Source organism: Armigeres subalbatus, unplaced genomic scaffold (genome assembly GCF_024139115.2).
Source record: "Armigeres subalbatus isolate Guangzhou_Male unplaced genomic scaffold, GZ_Asu_2 Contig941, whole genome shotgun sequence".
In the NCBI taxonomy this organism is placed as follows: domain Eukaryota; kingdom Metazoa; phylum Arthropoda; class Insecta; order Diptera; family Culicidae; genus Armigeres; species Armigeres subalbatus.
Genome location: NW_026943746.1, coordinates 21,417 through 42,171, shown reverse-complemented (window position 1 = coordinate 42,171; position 20,755 = coordinate 21,417). Strand labels below are relative to the sequence as shown.

Genomic DNA, 20,755 nt, shown 5'->3' with positions numbered 1-20,755 from the left:
AAGTAGCAGACACCTTCCTACATAACTGGTACCAAATAGTTTTTCGTGAAAAGTTCTTACTGTTGAGATAACCCGCGTGAAATGTCTTTCGCCATACAAATTTCTGTTGGTTAACTCATGCTGGCTATTTTGCGCATATACTATAGCGCCTGGATGTGACAGTGGCGGGTTGAAAATCAGCCACTGCCAATAATTCATTATCTGAATAACCTACCAAACTTCAAAGTCTGCGATAGCAACATCAAATACCAGCCCTTGATGCAAAAACGGAATATCAGCCTCCCCTTTCGCGTCTCGTTACATTTCCATCTTGCGATTTCTACATCTTGCATCTTGTTGTATGATTTTGTCTCCTTTTCCAGTTTATTCGATCTATTTATTCTTCAGGTCACCATTATACGGCCACTTCCACGAGGATGATCCGGTTACGACAAGTGAGGCAGCATGTAAATAGTATCGAGTATCGAGAAGATGTTTATGTTGGAGCTGCCAGAAAAGTATTTTTTTCTACGACTGGTTGAAGCTTTTAGGAACACACCGTAGAACTTTATCGGCCTTCGGAGTTTTGCAGTATACTAATGTGCTGGGTCTTTGGCTACACGCACAGAAGCGGTCGTCCGAATTTCACGTTGTGAGATGAGAAAATGGCTTCTGCTGTACATTCCCGCTAATCTAGAATCCGTTGTGGATTGTAACGAAGAACTGTGCAGCGGTTGGCATCTGAATTCAGACCACCCCTTGGAATTCTGTGACAAAAAGAATATTATTAATTTTGAGATAGCGGTAGTGTATCATAATTGAGTTTTACCTGTGAATATGTCGAGTGCGATGGTACCGCAATTATAGAAATTCCGGAAGCCCAGCAGAGGGGTTGGGAGGACTGCTGTGCTTCTTCGTGCATTCTCCGAAAATATTCAATACACACGAGAGTACACTATGTACGGTACTAGCATGCGCCCTGCACCCCTGCACTATCCTGGCAACCTCCAGCTGCGGAATTATGAAGTTTAAAATTTTACCGTTTTGGTGATTTAACTGGCCGACCGGTTTTTCTGAATGCTGAAAGACAATCATTCAAGCTCTTTAGTCTGAAACAAGCAATAAATAGAAAAGAAAGAATGTGTCGAGATTCATTGGTATACGGAGAATGACTGTTTGGGCCTACGTGTCCCCAGCGTTCATGACTCAGTCGTATTCAAATCAAATAACGTTGGGCGGAAATAGCGGTGGTGCCCAAATAGTCTCTCATTAGATAATAAATCAAAGGTAGTACTTACCAGAAACGAGAATAGCACGAACGTTTTTTTTTTGCACTCCTCTCAGCTGCTCCTTATCATCATAGACAAGGGTTGCACGGATAATTAGATTTCAGCAGCAAGTGTTACTGGAACCTACGTTTGATATCGGGTGCAGGAAGATGTGACGGAGGATTGGTGACATCAGAGCCAGTGAGGACCAGCTCGTGCGACTGCTGATCGACTAACGGATAATGTAAATATGATGGTGTTTTGTGTTGAAGCAACATGGTAATTCCGGTGTTCCCTGGTAAATATGAAGCAAATATCGAGCACTCGCTCGATAACTATGGACGCTGTTGTGATGGGAAATTCTCCGACAACTGTAGTTCGTCTGCTGACGGTTGTGGTGCCAGTACAAGTCATATTATGAAATTAACGCAGTGGGTTGATCAATAACTGTTTTCTTGGTTCCGGGTGAACCGTCATATATCATGATTGACTTCCATGACCTCCTCTTCAACAGTGCTCAAAAGAGCAACTTCCACCCGATGTAAAATGTGGAGACCGATCCGTCTCAATACAACGACGGACTTTTAGTATCTGCTATTTCTTCTCAGTTAGCAGGAGGTTTTTCTAATTTCCTGCTTTCGGTGCTGGAAGAACCGAATCGTGTCTTAAGACGAGTATCGGAAGAACTTGTTTCCAGATGTCGTTGTCGGATGTTGCGGATTTTCCTTGTTGTCGGATGTTCCCCGATTTTCAACACCCTGCACTAACAGTAGCATAGCACAGTAGCACAGAAGCAAACAGTGGATCCTTGCTGCAATCCATCGTCTCCATTTTCTAGAAATTTTAAAAATTATAAACATAACAAATGATACTTTCAGCAAAATATTCTTCTTACCTACAATAAAACACGAAAGATAAAGATATTTAAGGGATTCTCTATGAAAAAAGCAAACTATTCCAAATGAAGAAAAAAATTATTGTTAATTTTTTTTTCACCCATTTATGGGTAGACTTTTTCACCCATATTTAGGTAAATGTCATTTTTCTCAGATTATAGGTAAAGTTTAACAATTTTCTTGGTTTATTTCACCCATATTATTAGTAATGCATAATCAACTCAAATATGGGTGATTTAAGTACCTATTTATAGGTAAACTGATCTACGTCTCGCAATACAGATGGAAACAAAATTTGCTATGTATAAAACTATGATTCTTCCGATGGTCCTTATGAAGGCTCATCTACAATGGTGAATGCAGCGGTGCGTTTTGGCTGAAAATACATGGATTAACTTGCATAATGCGTCGCTGCGCTCCCTATTGTAGATAATCTTCTATGGGTCCGAAGCGTGAACATTGAAAAAGCATTCCAGAGTTTATGAGCTGCGTAGAATATTTGTTAGGATGCTATAGAAAATTGTGTGTGGCATTAACCAATGCAGTACAAGATATATTAGACAGCTTTCAAGAAAGAGCCGAAAACCAGTTAGGGCCCACGATGCCCACGTAGCGTTTTTTTTTCAAGCTGCGTGTACACCGCGTCCACTCAGCTTCAAATGTAGTCGTGCACACGTATATGTGTGCATTACTCAATTTGATGCTGGGTACCTTACGTGAGGCGGCGTGCACGCTGCTTGAAAACCGCTACGTGGACATTGGGCATTAAAAGTCGTCGTATTCGTGGAGTGCACACAATGGCACGATCTGAACTCGAGAATGGTATCTATGTAGGTAGTAGTCAGTACTGTATCAATGAAGTACAAAGTATTTAACTTACCATAATCTATTTCTTCTTCAACAACACCAGTATCAACGGTCATGTCGCTGCTTAAAAGTTCGACGTACTGTGACTCGTAATCCAATACGTTGTCCTCCACTGCGGTGGGGTTCAGCGTTTTGATAGTGGGAACCGCATGCTTTTTTAATCTAATTTTATAGAATAAGAAAATGTTGAGTAAAACAAAAAAACACGTACCACCAAATATTTTACTCACCCTTAAGATACGATCAATGGATTCTTAAATGCTGCCCTCTCAAACCCTTGAGCATACATGCCGGAACTTGAACACATCCTTGCTTTGTCCTGCTTCACGCATTTCCACCTGATCACAGAAATGAAGCCACTGCGTTAACCTTTAAAAAATAAATACACTGAAATTAATCCACACGCTTAAATATAATTTCGTAGCGCAATATGTAAATCATTTTTTCTATGAAATATAGACGAATTCGAGAAGTAAAAAAAACATGAAATTGTGAGAAACAACAAAATCCTTCATGTTGAAGTATAGGGCGGTGATTTGAAATTTCCCGCGTATAAAATTTAAAACGAATTGTAATTAAAACTAATGAATGTAATACTAATGACACACTGGTGGTATAAGTACCATGGTACAAGAATCTTGAAATGAGTACCATATCAATTATTGTCTTCATCAAAGATAGTCTTGGAATAATTGTTCTTGTACTCTTGTACCATGATACAAGTACCACAGGTGTCCTCAGTATAAATAACGAGAAAAATGGAATCAGCGGAAAAAGTCAATGTTTACGTTTGAAACTTTCACCCTTATGAAACAACAATGTCGTATCTTTCCATGACGTTGTCCTCAAATTTTCTTAACTGCTTAATATTTGGTGCTTTAGATACATATTCAATTACAGAGTACTTACGTGCCAGGATCGTTCGGAAATCCGTAAAGTGAAACCGTATCTCCGGTTCGGCTTCCGCAGCCGTGCACCACACATTTTGCCAATTTTCGTTGACGATGACAAGAGCGAACAGCGAACCAGGTTCCGGTCAACTAAATCCTCTCTGGTTTATTTTAAAGGAAGCGGCTCTCATTTACTACACCTGCACAAAGAAACATATTAGCACATATTAGTTTTGATACGGATTAATATTTATTTATGTGTCGATTCAAAACCGAAACGACGACGCAAGGTGAGGAAGAAAAACAAACAGACAAACTGTCAAAACGTCGAGAGGGGTAGGTCAGCGCTCGTAAAATATTTATGTAATTCGTCACCCACGAGGGGTATTTTCTTCAAAATGAAGAAGAAGACATGGTGCCCGATTTTCTGATGGCTTTGTACCGGACATTTCGGTCTATGTATTCGTCAATGGTTTAACTGCCAACAAAACAAGCTTAGTATAACTTTCACTTATGTGGAAAAAGTATAATATGGAAAGATTCTTGAGATGGATTCTGCATCAGATAATTTTGTTTTTGTTTGGGTTTTGTTAGTTAAAAATTTGTAGAATGAGTTAAATATTGAAATTTTATTGGACATAAAGCATAAAATGACAAAACATGTTCATCTTGTTCTTAAATGTATATACCACGGATCAGTGGCGTAGCCAGAAAATTGGTCTGGGGGGGGTTTCTGAACATATTTTTTTTCGAAAAAAAAAATTTCTTCTAAAAATTTGGTCTTTGGGGGGGGGGGTTGATGCCCAAAACCACCCCCCTGGCTACGCCACTGCCACGGATGGCGTCAATAAATATTAAATTGCTTAGGAAGGGATCATCTTTTGTTGAATCATCTTTTGTGATGAGATTCTTCCTGAAGGTCTCGAGATGGTTCCTGCCTGTAGTTGGATAAATCACACGGTCATTATGTTGCCTATTAATTAAATTTATTTTAGTTATTGCAGACTCGATTACAGGTTCATTGATATGTTTATCGTAGTCACCTTCCTCTGAGCAAAAGTTCCAAACAACCGCTGGTATCAGGTCGGGAAATAGGATGACGATGTACATGTCCGATTGATTCCTGTTTCTAGGGATTCAGCAAAACTTAAAAGTATGTAATTCTAGTTACAACAAATCTTTTTCGGGGGAATATCCCAGGAATTTACTTTTCTATCCAAATTCACACTTTCGAAAACTTAACGTGATTTTCTTTCTGACAGGTAGCTCCTCAATACTAATGGAGTTTAATTTTGCAATATTCATGCATAGTATACATTCTAATGCTTCATAGTATAAAGTTTATACTACCGTTCGTTTAAACGTCGTTTATAAATAAAATGATTAAATCTTATATTATTTTCGTATTTTCTCATTTCTGAGTGCAGGGGTATATAGTGGTGCCCGGAAAAATGGCCACCCCTCCGTCTATGTATTCGTCAATGATATTATGCCTTTTACCTACCTGAGAACGAGCCTGAGAAAATTAAAATCTTCGCCAGTATATCGTTGCCGCACACGTTGCATTCACCATTTTTATTTTTCTGTTTTGATTTTTTCACAAGATTCGTAAAAGTCAGTTTATTATTCACGCATTTTCAATTTTATGTGTGAGGTGTTATGGTTTTTAACCATTAGTCTCTACACATATTCTTGAAAAGGGGTGCAAGTCTTTTTGATAACGATGGTATATTAAGGGTAACTGTATAGATATGTGATTTATAAAGCACTAATAAAATGTATGGTTTATGTTTGCTTGTGGTTTTATGTGTCGTTACATATATAAAAAAAATGTTTGGGGTTGTATACAAGACACGACCGCTTGACGTAAACTACGTAAAACCAAATATAGTACACTGAACCAATTATTCCGCTCTATATAGAAGAGAAGGAACTATCCCACCGACACTACTACCCAGCTTTAGCAGCATCTCCCACTCCGGAGGGAGTAGGGACCCCACTGTCTAGTAGCTGGGCCACCCCATTCATACACCCCAGTTCAACAATTGATAATACCCTAAAAGTAGGCAATTACCAAGGATTGGAACGCGCTGCATAGGGAATGCATGATGCATTAAAGAACTAAAATTTTCAATAATTAACGTTGATACTCAAAAGTTTCAATAGTACTGGCAAATTGGTGGAAAGATTGCGAATCGATTGATATATAAATCTTTAAAATCCATTGAAAGATAAATGACCTATTTATGTTACAAATCTTACATGATTTCGTGACGGTCCCCAATTTTGAAATTTTCATTTGTCACCCTGTATCCGAGTCTTCCCCTTAGACGTAGTTTACGTCAAAATATAATTAACAATTTGCAGTTTATTATAAAATGGCTCACCATTTTCCTAAGTTATCTTTGAATCGAAAATGTTTGTTCATTTGCATTGCGATTATCGCATTATGACATTGCATTGCCGTTGCTAACAATCGATCATCCTATCCTTGCACAAACATACGCTTGTATGTATATCGCCGACTGCGGTCAATGCGGTCACTGATCTGGCCCTACTTTTTGTGGCAAACTGGTGCGAAGCACCGCACAAAAAGAAGAGCCCAAAAACCAACTACACTGAACGACGGCCGAATGAGACTCACGTTGCGAACGGGAAAAAGAGGTGCTGCCAAAATGGTCCAATACCCTACTTTAACGTTGATAATCAAATGTTTCAATATAACTGGAAAATTGGTGGAGAGCTTCCGAGTCGATTGATATATAAATCTCAAAAATCCATCGAAAGATGAATGCGCTATTAACGTTCAAAATCTTACATGATTTCGTGACGGTCTCGGATTTGAAAATTTTCATTTGTCACCCTGTATCCGAGTCTTCCCCTTAGACGTAGTTTACGTCAAAAATATTAGTTTTTTTGTAGTGTACAATAATATTTGAAAACGTATTTTACAAACGAACCTTCAGGTCACACCACTGCAGTGTGCCCGGTAAAAATCGTTTACTCATTAATGGGTACTTTTTGTCTGCTATCTCTTTCTCCCTGCTGAAAAATTTACCCATTTTGTGAGAATAAGTGGATTTACTCATTTAAATGAGTAGATCCACTTATTCTCTCAAAATGGGTAAATTTTTCAGCAGAGGGAAAGAGATAGCAAAGAAAAAGAACCCATTAATGAGTAAACGTGTTTCTCCGTGTGTGTCATCACGGAGAAACACGTTTACTCATTAATGGGTACTTTTTCTCTGCTATCTCTTTCTCTCTGCAGAAAAATTCACCCATTTTGGAAGAATCCAGCTTTCCACGCTCGGTAATGGCGGCTTGTCGCTGTGTAAAAATCAATCGGTCACTGTACTTTTTGACACTAGCTGGAGGAAAACTCACTGGCGAAAAGGCCTTTTTTCCCTTCCCCTCACCCAGGAACGCCAGTGAGCTTTCCTCCAGCTAGTGTCAAACAGTACAGTGACCGATTGATTTTTACACAGCGACAAGCCGCCATTACCGAGCGTGGAAAGCTGGATAAGTGGATCTACTCATTTAAATGAGTAAATCCACTTATTCTTCCAAAATGGGTGAATTTTTCTGCAGAGAGAAAGAGATAGCAGAGAAAAAGTACCCATTAATGAGTAAACGATTTTTACCGGGTGGGTGTCACATTCCCAGTAAGGAGAATGAGCCTAACATGACCCGAACTTTAGGGTAACATGTTACCTCATGAGCCTAAGAAAATGATTCACGTTAGGGTAAACCTCGACTAAAATTACGCTATATTGCAACATCGTGTTAGGCGTTTGCTGATTTCAAACGTCTGCGTTAGGGTAACATTAGTGTAACCTTACCCTAACGTGAGTCATTTCAGTGAGTCGACCAAAATAGTGCATGTAGTAGTGAGTTGTATACAGCACATAATTTGTGTTCACTAATCCAACGGCAAGTCTCCTCAATGACAGTTCGCGGTAAACAATCCAAAAAATAAGCTCGATCAGCTCTATCCACAAATCGCAAAAAGTGAACTGTTACAACACCATAGATAATAAAAATTAAATTAAAAGGATTGAACAGACATACTACTCACAAGGTAAGAGAATTCATCAGTTGTATACTCTTCCATTTTAATAAACTTTACGCCTTCCAGGGTCAAAAACTTCGACGGCTTCGGAATTCGTCGTTTGTTCATCAGATAGAAATTGCACCTCATCTCATCGATCGACGGATACTATCACGGTTCAACTGAAACCTGATTCGGAAACCAAAAGCAACAGTTATTCCGATGCGCAAATATCAAACTTCTACTAGCAAACGGATCACACTTGCCGGAAGAGTTCTCGCCACGACTGCAACTCGCTAAAATGAGCTCTCTACGTCCTTTGGATTTACATCGGTGTCTAACTTCTACATCTCCCCTGAGGAAGAATCCCGTCGAGAGGAGGTTTATCTGGAGCCGACCGACTTCCTTTATGTGAGCGAATTTTCCTAGTCCTTGTTCCGTCTAAAAGAGAATGACTAGTTGAATGCGGTACGGGACCACCCGACACGACGTACGATTTTTCCAGCGATGATGCTGCCCGGGAAACCAATTTTACGTTGCACCCCGTTTGTTTTTAACTGGAGCGAATCGCAGAAGGCAAGATGTAAATTCGGGCATCACTTCGAAAGGTCAACCTTCAGAAGTAATCGATCAGAAAGATGTATTTATTATCTATGTTTTGAACAATTGCTGGCCTGGCGATAAAAGCGGATGTTGTCATTGGTCATTGTCATACAGGAAGTATTTCACATATACTTCAGAGTTATGTATAACGGAAGGGAGCATCCGGAGATCCTTCTGCATTAGTGAGAAAGTCATCTTGGGTAAGTAGGTAATTTATTTCGAAATGAGGAAATATATTTCTGTACTTCAATGTTTGTAACTCATAAGGGGCCTTTCACAAATTAAGTAACGCTGTAGGAGGAGGGAGGGGGTCAAGCCGAGTGTTACGATCCATACAAAAAAATAAACCTTTCATACAAAAAGTGTTACGAGGGGGAGGGTGGGGGTCCAAAATCACCAAATTTAGCGTTACGTAATTTTAGAAAGACCCTAACAGTGAAGTTGACGAAAGTCATGGGAAAACAAATTAGACCAGCAAATGTCCCCTAAAAACAACATTTTACTATGCGCGTACTTCACACTATCTACTCATCTCATCAGTAATGATCTCAGTAATGTATGTACTGATAGTTACAGTGAGTAGCTCATAACAATATTTTCATATGCTTCCCGATTGTATGGATAGTATGAAGCACCCTTTACCCCTGTTATTGAATAAAGTATCGTAATATTAATGAATATGATATTATAACGACAGTTTATAATATTCCATGCAAATTCTATTATTTTTCCATTCACTCTTTTATTAACTGCAACTATTAAGGTCCGTGGCTCACGTAGCGTCTTTTCAACGTCACGTGCACGCAACGTTAAAATAACGCAGTTGTGCGTCGGCTTTTCTCCGATACATATTTTTTCTATGCCGCGTGCACGCAGAGTTGAACAGATCGGGGTCGAGCCTAAGGTAACTTTTTTCAACAGCGGACCGAATCAATTTGGTACTCTTCACAGTTTGAACTGCAGCATTTCGATTGGTATATGTCCATTTTTCTGCACCGATGGTAAAAATACGGAACCGTTATCTTATTAATAAAGATAATAATATAAGAAAATAAAGAACTACTATCACGTTTGTATCGATTTTACCATTTATTAACATTAAAAAAAATATTTTTTATAATATGTTGATTTTATAGTTTTTGATGAAACACATTATTTATATTTAATTTCCTTGTAAAATTCTAAGTTCTACTTCGTGTTTTTTTTTAATATTTTTTTGTTATTGTCTTTGTTAAAATAATAATATTCGAATCACTTATTTAGTAATGTATTGTGCCTGTCCCAACAGAAGTTACTACCGTCCATCCCATATCATTCCATCGCTTGATTTTAATTTTACCGATACGTATTTCGTCCTCAACAGTAAGGCCGTTTTCTGTTCTCGTACTTAACTCGAAAAGTGAAGACATTCCAGACACAGACAGACTAATAATCAAAATAGTAACAAAAATGGAACACCTAGCATATAACGAGTTACTACTATTTCATTTAATTCCACCACGTTGTAATTATCATAGATACGTATTTTGACCTCAACTGTAAGGTTGTCTTCAGTGTCTCGTACCTGACTCGACATTTAATTATGTTCAACTGGTTGGATGGAATGTAATCCTGGAGGATAAGCGCTTCTTCACCGTGTTCATCCTACACTATTTTTGGCAACGACGTTTCAGTTCAATATCACTCTGTAGAAAAAAAGAGATATTTGAAATTATTGCGTAGAGTTCAAAAATAAAATTTTCCTACTTGAACTGCCCTGGTAATCAACATGGTCATTACTGACAAATTCTTCCTGAATCTGGTATTCCTTACAGATTCGTCTTGTTGGTAGCACGAAGAATGTGATCTGAAACGAAAGAAAGAAAAAAATTACAAAATTAACAATACTGATGGTCGTCAATAAAAGCACTCCATTATAAGGCACTCCGCTGTTTCGTAATATGTGGCCGACTTACCTCTATTTACGCTCTTGAATCCAGCTGTGAGGCTATCATATCATAAAATTTAGACATGCGTGATCTGTGCCGTTGGCGGGAATCGTATTTTCGTATCTCTGGCCCGAGTTGCTAGTTCTTCAACGAACGATTCCTGCACAGCATGTCGATGTGTATTGAATCGCTATGCGACCCTATCCTCCTGCCGTTAAATTCTGGTAATACATAGTTGGATCTCGCCACTTAGAAGGTGATGGCCAGCAATGTCAGCGCTCCGTTTATTCCAGCCGAGCATCAAGAAGGCTCACGAGAGACCCACGTCGCATTATTTACTGCTCGATTGTTAGATGGCATTTAGTACAGTTAGTCTGCATATATAAATAAGGTGGATTTTATGAAGTTATTCTATTCTTTTCATTCATTTATTTACTTACTTATGGGTCCTGTACACACCGAGTGGTTCAAAGGGCCGACTTGAAAGATCACCATCCTGGTCGATGCCGGCCAGCTATCGCCTTAATTCGTTGCCAAGTTAGATTTCGGTTGATTTCTATAATTTCTTTATGGAGGCTTCGTCGCCATGAGCCTCTGGGTCTGCCTCTGCTACGATGTCCAGCTGGGTTCCAGTCTAATGTTTAGAGATTTCAGATTTCATTTCCGCCCCTGTGGCGGACTTAGTCCCACTTCCGTTCCCGAATTTCAGTTGCTATCTGCCTCTAGTGACGACAATGAAGCTCGTTGTTTGAGATCCAGTTGTGAGCCAGGCACGAATTATGTATTGCGGGCATCTGTTGATAAACACCTGCAGCCGTTGAGTGTTCTCCACTGATTCGTACCATGTTTTGTTAGCGTGTAGCAGCACTGATTTCACCAAAATTCGGATTTTGGTACGTTCACTTATCTGCCGCATGTTTTTTCAGGTATTTCTTAAACTTGCAAAGGTAGCCCTTGCTTTCTTGATCCGCGCTCCTATATCGATCTTGGCATTGCTGTCTGACACCATTTGACTTTGATGACACACACACTTGTCGACTTTCTTGTAGAAGTTACTCCAGGAATTTTGCGGAAGTTCCTACAAGAATTTCTCCGAAACATCCACCAGGAATTCCTACAAAAGTTCCTTCAGGAGTTCCTAAAGAAGTTCCTTCAGGAATTCTTCTGCCAGTTCTTTCAAGAATTCTTCCACGAATTCATCTGGAAGTTCCTCCAAGACTTCATCCGGAAGTTCTTTCAGGAATTCCTCCGAAAGTTTCCAGCAAATTCCGGGAGGAACTTCTGGAGGATTCTGAGAGGAACTTCCGGAGGATTCTGGGAGGAGCTTCCGGATGGATACTGGGAGAAACTTCCTGAGGAATTTTTAGAGGAACTTTCGGAGGAATTCCGAGAGGTACTTCCGGAGGAATTCCTGAAAGAACTTCCGGAGAAATTCCTAGGATAACTTTCCGAGGAATTCCTGGAGATACTTCCGGAGGATTTGCTGGAGGAATCTTCGGAGGAATTCTTGGAGGAACTTGCAGAGGAATTCATGGAGAAACTACCGGAGAAATTCCTGAAGGATCTAATGGAGGAATTCCAGGAAAAACTTCCGTAGGATTTACTGGAGGAACTTTCGGAGGAATTCCAGGAGGAACGTACGGAAGAATTTCTGTAGGATCTTCTGAAGAAATTTCTCGAGGAGCTTCCGGAGGAATTTCTTGAAGGAATTTCCTCCAGAAATTCCTCAGGAAGTTCCTCCAGAGATTCCTTCGGAAGCACCTCCAGGATTTCCTACGAAAGCTCCTCCAGGAAACCCTCCAGAAGTTCCTCTGGAATACCTCTAGACGATCCTCCTGGAATTTCTCCGAAAGTTCCTACGAAGCTCCTCCAGAAGATCCTTCAGTGATTCCTCCAGAAGTTTCTCCAGGAGTTCAAAAGAAGTTCTTTCGCAAGATCTTTCAAGAATTCCTCCAGGAATTCATCCGAAAGCTCGTCCAGGAAATCATCCGAAAAATCCTCCAGGAATTCTACCGAAAGTTACTCCAGCAAATCCTATGGAAGGTACTCCAGGAATTCCTCCAGAAGATCTTTCAGGAATTCCTCCAGGAGTTCCAAAGTAGTTCCTCCAGAAATTGCATCGCAAATTATTTCAAGAACTCCTCCAGGAATTCCTCCGGAAGTTGCTCCAGGAATTCCTCCGGAAGTTGCTCCAGGAATTCCTCCGGAAGTTCCTCCAGGAATTTCTCCGAATATTCCTCCAGGAATTCCTACGGAAGTTTTTCTAGAAATTCCTTCGGAAGTTCTTCTAGAAATTCCTTCAGAAGTTCTTCTACAAATTTCTTCGGAAGTTCCTCTAGGAATTCCTTCGGAAATTCCTCAAGGAATTCTTTCGAAAGTTCCTCTAGGAAAAGCTTCGGAAGTTCCTCTAGGAATTCCTTAGGAAGTTCCTTTAGGAGTTCCTTCGGACGTTCCATTAGGAATTCCTTCGGAGGTTCCTCTATGAATTCGTTCGAAAGTTTCTCTAGGAATTCCTTCAGAAGTTCATTTAGGAATTCCTTCGGAAGTTCCTCCAGAAATTCATTCGAAAGTTTCTCTAGGAATTCCTTCAGAAATTCCTCTAGGAGCTCCTTCGGAAGTTCCCTAGGAATTCCTTCGGAAGTTCCTCTAGGAATTCCTTCGGAAGTTCCTCTAGGAACTCCTTCGGAAGTTCCTCTATGAATTCCTTCGAAGTTCCTATAGGAATTCCTGCGGAAGTTCCTCTAGGAATTTTTTCGGAAGTTCCTTCGGAAATTCCTTCAGGAATTCCTCCGGAAATTCCTCGAGGAATTCCTCCGGAAATTCCTCCAGGAATTCCTCCGGAAATTCGTCCAGGAATTCCTCCGGAATTCCTCCAGGAATTCCTTCGAAAGTTCCTCCAGGAATACCTTCGAAAGTTCTTTCAGGAATTCCTCCGGGAGTTTCTAGAGGTATTCTACGAGAAGTTCTTCCAGGAATTCCTCCGAGAATTCCTGCGGAAGCTCATCCAGGAATTCCTCTGGAAGCTCTTCCAGCAAATCATACGGAAGTTCCTTCAGGAATTCCTCCAGAAGATCATTCAGGGATTCCTCCGTAAGTTTCTCCAGGAGTTCCTAAGAAGTTCCTCCACGAATTCCTCAGAAAGTTCCTCCAGCAAATCCTCCGGAAGTTCCTCCAGCAGAAGATCCTTCAGGAATTCCTCCGGAAGTTTCTCTAAGAGTTCCAAAAGAGTTCCTCCATGAATTCCTCCGCAAATTCTTTCAAGAACTCCTACAGGAATTCCTTCGTAAGGTCCTCGTAGAGCTCTTCCATAAGTTCCTCCAGGAATGCATCCGAAAGTTCCTCCAAGAATTCCTGCGAAAGTTCGTCCAGCAAATCCTTCGGAAGTTCCTCTAGGAATTCCTTCGAAGGTTTCTCTAGGAATTCCTTCGGAAATTCATTTAGAAATTCCTTCGGAAGTTCCTCTAGGAATTCCTTCGGAAGTTCCTCTAGGAATTCCTTCGGAAATTCCTCTAGGAATTCCTTCGGAAGTTCCTCCGGAGGAATTCCTGGAGCAACTTCTGGAGGAAATCTCCAGGAATTCCAAAGAAGTTTCTCCAGGAATATCTCCGCAAGTTATTTCGACAATTTCTCCGGAAGTTCCTCCAGGAATATCTCCGCAAGTTATTTCGACAATTTCTCCGGAAGTTCCTCCAGGAATTTCTTCGGAAGATCCTCCAGCAAATCTTACGGAAGTTCCTTCAGGAATTCCTCCAGAAGATCATTCCAGAATTCCTCCGTAAGTTTATCCAGGAGTTTCAAAGAAGTTCCTCCATGAATTCCACCGCAAGTTCTTCAAGAATTCCTCCGAAGGTTCCTCCAGCAAATCCTCCGGAAGTTCCTTCGAAAGTTTCTCTAGGAATTCCTTCGGAAGTTGCTCCAGGAATTCCTTCGGAAGTTCCTCCAGGAATTTCTCCGGAAGTTCCTCCAGGAATTCCTACGGAAGTTTTTCTAGAAATTCCTTCGGAAGTTCTTCTAGAAATTCCTTCGGAAGTTCTACTACAAATTCCTTCGGAAGTTCCTCTAGAAATTCCTTCGGAAATTCCTCAAGGAATTCTTTCGGGAGTTCCCCTAGGAAAACCTTCAGAAGTTCCTCTTGGAATTCCTTTGGAAGTTCCTTTAGGAGTTCTTTCGGACGTTCCATTAGGAATTTCTTCGAAGGTTCCTCTATGAATTCGTTCGAAAGTTTCTCTAGGAATTCCTTCGGAAGTTCATTTAGGAATTCCTTCGGAAATTCCTCCAGGAATTCCTGCGTAAGCTCATCCAGGAATTCCTCTGGAAGCTCTTCCAGCAAATCTTATGGAAGTTCGTTCAGGAATTCCTCCAGAAGATCATTCAGGTATTCCTCCGTAAGTTTCTCCAGGAGTTCCAAAGAAGTTGCTCCATGAATTTCTCCGCAAGTTCTTCAAGAATTCCTCCGGAAGTGCCTCCAAGAATTCGTCCGGAAGCTTCTCCGGGAATTTCTCAGAAAGTTCCTCCAGCAAATCCTCCGGAATTTCATCCAAAAGATTTCCTCCAAGAATTCCTCCGCAAGTTCTTTCTTTCCTCCTCTAGGATTTCCTTCGGAAGTTCCTCTTGGAATTCCTTCGGAAATTCCTCCGGAGGAATTCCTGGAGCAACTTCTGGAGAAAATCTCCAGGAATTCCAAAGAAGTTTCTCCAGGAATATCTCCGCAAGTTCTTTCGAGAATTCCTCCGGAAGTTCCTGCAACGATATCTCCGGAAGTTCCTCCGGAGGAATTCTGGAGGAAATCTTCAGGAATTCCAAAGAAGTTTCTCCAGGAATATCTCCGCAAGTTCTTTCAAGAATTCCTCCGCAAGTTATTCAAGAATACCTCTACAAATTCCTTCAGAAGTTCCTCCAAGAATTCCTCATGAAGCTTCTCCAAGAGTTTCTCCAGCAAATCCTCCGAAAGTTCCTCCAGAAGATCCTTCAGGAAGTCCTCCGGAAGTTTCTCCAGAAGTTCCAAAGGAGTTCCTCCAGGAATTCCTCCGCAAATTCTTCCAAGAATTCCTCTAGGAATTCCTCCGAAAGTTCCTCGAAGAGCTCCTATATAAGTTCCTCCAGGAATTCCTCCGAAAGTTTCTCCAGGAGTTCCAAAGAAGTTCCTCCACGAATTCCTCCGTTAGTTTTTTCCAGGAGTTCCAAAGAAGTTCCTCCACGAATTCCTCCGCAAGTTCTTCAAGAATTCCTCCGGAAGTTCCGCCAAGAATTCCTCCGGAAGATCCTCCAAGAATTCCTGCGGAAGCTCTTCCAGCCAATCTTACGGAAGTTCCTTCAGGAATTCCTCCAGAAAATCATTCAAGAATTCCTCCGTAAGTTTATCCAGGAGAAACTTTCTCCATGAATTTCACCGCAAGTTCTTCAGGAATTCCTCCGGAAGTTCCTCCAAGACTTCGTCCGGAAGCTTCTCCAGCAAATCCTCCGAAAGTTCCTCCAGAAGATCCTTCAGGAATTCCTCCGGAAGTTTCTCCAGGACTTCCAAATGAGTTCCTCCAGAAATTCCTCCGCAAGTTCTTTCAAGAACTCCTCCAGGAACTCCTCCGAAAATTACGGAGGAAGTCCTGAAGGAACTTCTTGTGGAATACCTCTTGGAACTTCCGGACGAATTCCTGGTAGAACTTCCGGATGTATTCCTGGAAGAACTTCTGGAGGAATTCGTGGAGGAACTTATTTGGAACTCATGGAGAAACTTACGGAGGAATTCCTGAAGGATCTTCTGAAGGACATCCGTAGGTATTGCTGGAAGAACTATCGGAGGAATTCCTGAAGGAGCTTCCGGAGCAATTCCTTGGCGGAACTTCCGGAGGAATTCTTGAAGAACTTGCGGAGGAATTCGTGGAGGAACTTCTTGAACTCCTGGAAAAAACTAACGGAGGAATTCGTGGAGGAACTCTTTGGAACTCCTGGAGAAACTTTCGGAGGAATTCCTGGAGGAACTTATATAGGAGCTCTTCGAGGAACTTTCGGAGGAATTCCTAGAGGAATTCTTGGAAGAATTTGCGGAGGAATTCCTGGAGGAACTCCTTTGGAACTTCTGGAGAAACTTCCGGAGGACTTCCTGAAGGATCTTCTGGAGGAATTCCTGGAGGAACTTACGGAGGAATTTCTGAATGATCTCCTGGAAAAATTCCTGAAAGAACTTCCGTAAGATTTGCTGGAAGAATTTCCACAGGGATTCCTGGATGAGCTTCCGCAGGAATTTTTGGAGGAACTATCAAAAGAATTCCTGGAGGAGCTTCCGGAGGGATTCCTGAAGCAGCTTCTCAACTTATAGAGAAATTCTTGCAGGAGCTTTCGGAGGATCTCCTGGAGGGGCTTCCGGAGGAAGTTCCGGTAGGAACTTCCTGAGGAATTCTTGAAAGAACTTGCGGAGATATTCCTGGAGAAACTTCTTTGGAATTCCTGAAGATTTCCTCCAGAATTCCTCCGGAAATTCCTGCAGGAATTTCTATGGAAGTTCCTTCAGGAATTCATCCGGAAGTTCCTCCAGGAATTCATCCGCAAGTTCTTTCAAGAATTCCTCCGAAAGTTTTTCCAGGGATTCCTCTGGAAGTTCCTCCTTCGGATCTTCCAGTCATTTTTTGTCTTTTTAAACTGAACCCAATGAATGGTGCTCAGATATTATAATGATGAGGTAGGTAAAACAAAGTAACAATGTTAAATTATTTAATTAAGTTTGCTTAAAAAGGAACCATGTAAAATTATTTTCGGAATTTCGGGACGGTTACCTTAAGAATCCGGGACCCTCCTTAGCCGTGCGATTAGATGAGCGGCTACAAAGCAACACCATGCTAAGGATGGCTGGATTCTATTCCCGGTCCGGTCTAGGAAATTTTCGGGTTGAAAATTGTCTCGACTTCCCTGGGCATAAAAGTATCATCATGCTGGCCTCATGATATATGGCCCGTTTACATATTCGCTAGTTCTAGCGGACAATTCACTATCCGACAATACTAGCGCGAAATTAGCATAATGTAAACAGGAATTGTCATCTGCTAATAGTGTTTACATTATGTTAATATCGCGCTAGTATTGTTGGATAGTGCATTGTCCATTAGAACTAGCGAATATGTAAACGGGCCAATACGAATGCAAAAATGGTAACTTTGCTTAGAAACCTCGCAGTTAATAACTGTGGAAGTGCTTAATGAACACTAAGCTGCGAGGCGGCAATGTCCCAGTGGGGGATGTAATGCCAAGAAGAAGAAGACGAAGAAGAAGTACCTTAAGAATCCCAAAAAAGTTTCACATCGAAATCTATGGAGGATATCCACCGAACCCTGAAAAACCTTCGAAATTTCAGAAGGGTTTATATACCAGAATCGCGGAAATTTTTATCTGTATCCCAGAAGGATTAATTTCGGAATACAGGGAATATATCCATCAGAATCCCACATGGATACTAATAAAATTTCAGGAGAATTCATTTCTGAATACCAAGAATTACAAAATCTGGACTGTACTGTACCTATTCCTATTTCGGACAAACCTACTAAACTTTTTAATTCATTTTTTCAGCGGCTTTGAAGCGCCATCGAATGCTGAAGCTTTTCGTACCGCTTTACTCAATATCATTCCGGCGGTGGTAACCTGGAAGAAAGTGATGAAATGCATCAGCTGAAAACGTCGGATTGCTGGTTACCCGTCGCATTCTGCAAAAGCTTCGTGTGGATACTCTGTACACTGGATTTTTACTGGGGAAGAATATTTGGTCGAACTAGTCTATGACGGACCAGGAGCGTTCCGGTGCTACTTAGATGTTACCCTCGCCCGCACCACCACTGGAGTCCGCGTCTTTGGTGCCATGAAGGATGCCGACGATGGTGGCATCAACATCCCGCACTCCGCCAAGCGTTTCCCAGGATACATCGCTGAAGTTCACCACGCTCATAACTTCGGCCAACACGTCGCCGACTATATGCGCACCCTGGAGGAAGAGGGTGAGGAGACGTACAAGCGCCAATTCAGCAAATCATTGGCCTCGGAATCAAGGTTGACGATGTGAGTATTGTTTTGAAAGTAGTCCATTCAAAAATATCTGCATTTCAGTTCCAGTCAATTCCGAAAATAATACCAAGATTTCTTTCGAAATCACAGAATCCAGACTGTACTGTACATATTCCTATTTTTGACATCCACATACTAAACTACTAAACATTTTTTATTCATTTTTTCAGCGGCTTTGAAGCGCCACCAAATGCTGAAGCTTTTCGTACCGCTTCATTCCGGCTAAGGTAATCCGGCAGGATATAAGTTACCGATGATTCTTTGTGGAATTGGTCGGTGGATGAGTAACTTGGAGGAAAGTGATGACATGCATCCATAGCGTTTACAAATTAACCAATGTCAACTTGGGCAATATGCGGAAACTTCTGGAATGATGATCCAGCGTCCGATGATGAGAAAACAAGGAAAATTGTATCGACGACACAGACTTATGGAGATACAAAAGTAGATGATGTTGTGAACCAAAAAAAGATTATATATGAATATCTTATGTACTAGTAATACATTTTAATATATTCAATGTACAAATCCTTTAAAAATGTTGAAATAATTACTGAACCTTGAAAACTACGAGAAACAAAGAAACAATTCCCTAGTTTTTGTTGTGTACAACAAGCACCACAAAAGAACATTTGGACGACCGTAGCCCGCCGTAGCCATAGCGGACGCATAATCATATATGATATATCATATATGTATATATACAACCAGTGCGATGATGGATCTCAGTAGTGCACTGATAGTTCTAATAGATCTGTTTTCCAAAAAATATTGTACTGAAAAATTGATTATGATATAGTCGTGGCCCTGCGAAACACACCAAGCGCTTTCATCACTGACTTCTGATATTTTGTACGTAAAATGGAAACGAAAATTAATTTATATTAATTCATTCGTTCATTTCTTCTGGATGTCCTCATCTACGGCAGCGGCACGCTATATTAACAATCCATAAACATCCCAAGCGGGAGACTTTTACTTACCGTTCGGCGATAGCTGCTAAACTTGCCGGCGGTGGCAACAAAGGGTCGCGATCAGGGTATCCTCGGCGGTGATTCCATACTCCACTGTAGGAACTTATCCTTCTGATAAGCACAGCGGCGCCTTTTTGCATTTCACACATGTATATTTGTCAGATTAATTATGATGCGCAATACGATCAATCCGGACTTAGTACCGGCATTCTTTGTGGCCTGACGCTATCATTAAAGTAAGCATGCGCTATTACAACGGCTTTGGATACCGCCTTTCCCAAACGGACAGCAATTTTCACCATGATTTTTTTCTTTTGCATTCGACCTGATTATTTTGCATTCACTGGGTTCACAACGATCTGAATTTCACTTTATGTTATATACACATATCTCATATTTTTTTCTAATTTATTTTCCACGAATTTCACTGATTGTAACCGAATTTCACTCATTCCAATTTACGAATTACCCTCATCGACTAGCCGTTTTAAACTGAACTGCAGCTATAAACATGGAGGGTGGGTTTTGGGAGTTTCGATCCCAATCAATTCCCAATAACGACTGCTCAGCCTGGCACCCGAAAAACTTCTGGAAAATTGAAAACGGTCACTGGGGTACCACGTATACTACCGCTAACTATGCTGGAAAATTTCCACCACGATTGGTGCTTATTTTTCTTCTGGTTACTGGAGCACTACCGTCTCACCGCCCATTCTGTCTTTGGCACACTGGTTATCACGTCTCAACGATTCCACAGCACTCAGAGCCGCCAGCAGCAGTCTTCAAATAAACCGCGCCACATACACACACCGTTCTGCACATAATAAACTAAATTCGATGTGGTGCTGGGTCGCTGGTTCACTGGAGTTGAAGCGCAAGTGGAAGAAGGCTGAAAAAACTTCCTTCCGACCGGAAAGGAACCGCACGTCTTTTGTTACGAGTCGCGATCACGAACAAGACTTTTCGACTATTTTCGCCACCGACAAGTACGAAGTTCGATATATAATTTATTGATAAGCTTATTAAAACACTTTTCCGACACAATTCACGACAATTCGATCACTATTTCCTAAAACAAAACTTATTTTTAGCCAGAGGCAACAATTTCACCGACGACATGTTTTTTTTTTCTCGCGAATACTAACGTCTGGCGCATTGGTGGAAAAATAACAACAAGGTTCAAACGCTTCAATCAAACGTTTGTTTTTTTTCTCAGTCACTCACTAGTGCCTAACGAATGCCTCACGACTCACATT

The 20,755-nt window shown here is 41.0% G+C and overlaps 1 protein-coding gene and 2 long non-coding RNA genes across 8 annotated transcripts; 1 reads left to right on the top strand and 2 right to left on the bottom strand.

The window, feature by feature from the left end:
- Positions 1–640: 640 nt before the first annotated feature.
- LOC134204885 (uncharacterized) lies at positions 641–3,965 on the bottom strand. The gene is made up of 6 exons (XR_009978000.1): positions 3,920–3,965; positions 3,241–3,379; positions 3,024–3,172; positions 1,278–2,081; positions 809–1,088; positions 641–746 (listed from the first exon to the last, which is right to left on the bottom strand). It is a non-coding gene; the product is annotated as an uncharacterized LOC134204885 (long non-coding RNA).
- A 3,622-nt stretch (positions 3,966–7,587) lies between these two features.
- Positions 7,588–19,011, top strand: LOC134204888 (large ribosomal subunit protein uL18-like). 3 transcript variants are annotated; one of them, XR_009978002.1, is made up of 4 exons: positions 7,588–7,978; positions 8,036–8,751; positions 18,037–18,510; positions 18,696–19,011. XR_009978002.1 is itself a non-coding variant. In XM_062679688.1 (3 exons), exons 2-3 carry the CDS (start codon positions 18,323–18,325, stop codon positions 18,754–18,756), a joined length of 258 nt encoding a protein of 85 aa, XP_062535672.1. In that variant the 5' UTR covers positions 7,588–7,978; positions 18,037–18,322; the 3' UTR covers positions 18,757–19,011. The 3 variants fall into 3 exon arrangements, 1 of the variants encoding a protein (XP_062535672.1); XR_009978001.1 differs by having other exon boundaries at positions 18,037–18,519; XM_062679688.1 differs by lacking the exon at positions 8,036–8,751 and having other exon boundaries at positions 18,037–18,519.
- On the bottom strand, positions 10,098–20,691 carry LOC134204890 (uncharacterized). Of its 4 annotated transcripts, none has more exons than XR_009978003.1 (5): positions 19,509–20,691; positions 10,920–11,478; positions 10,507–10,853; positions 10,298–10,397; positions 10,098–10,236 (listed from the first exon to the last, which is right to left on the bottom strand). It is a non-coding gene; the product is annotated as an uncharacterized LOC134204890 (long non-coding RNA). The 4 variants fall into 4 exon arrangements; XR_009978005.1 differs by having other exon boundaries at positions 10,920–11,474; XR_009978004.1 differs by having other exon boundaries at positions 10,920–11,273; positions 19,509–20,688.
- Positions 20,692–20,755: the final 64 nt, after the last annotated feature.

Bases quoted from the DNA above. Each gene is read 5' to 3' on its own strand.
- LOC134204888 (XM_062679688.1), top strand. From the start codon at position 18,323: ATGAAGGATGCCGACGATGGTGGCATCAACATCCCGCACTCCGCCAAG. The intron at 18,520-18,695 runs GTGAGTATTGTT...TCATTTTTTCAG, and splicing joins TCGGAATCAAGGTTGACGAT to CGGCTTTGAAGCGCCACCAA.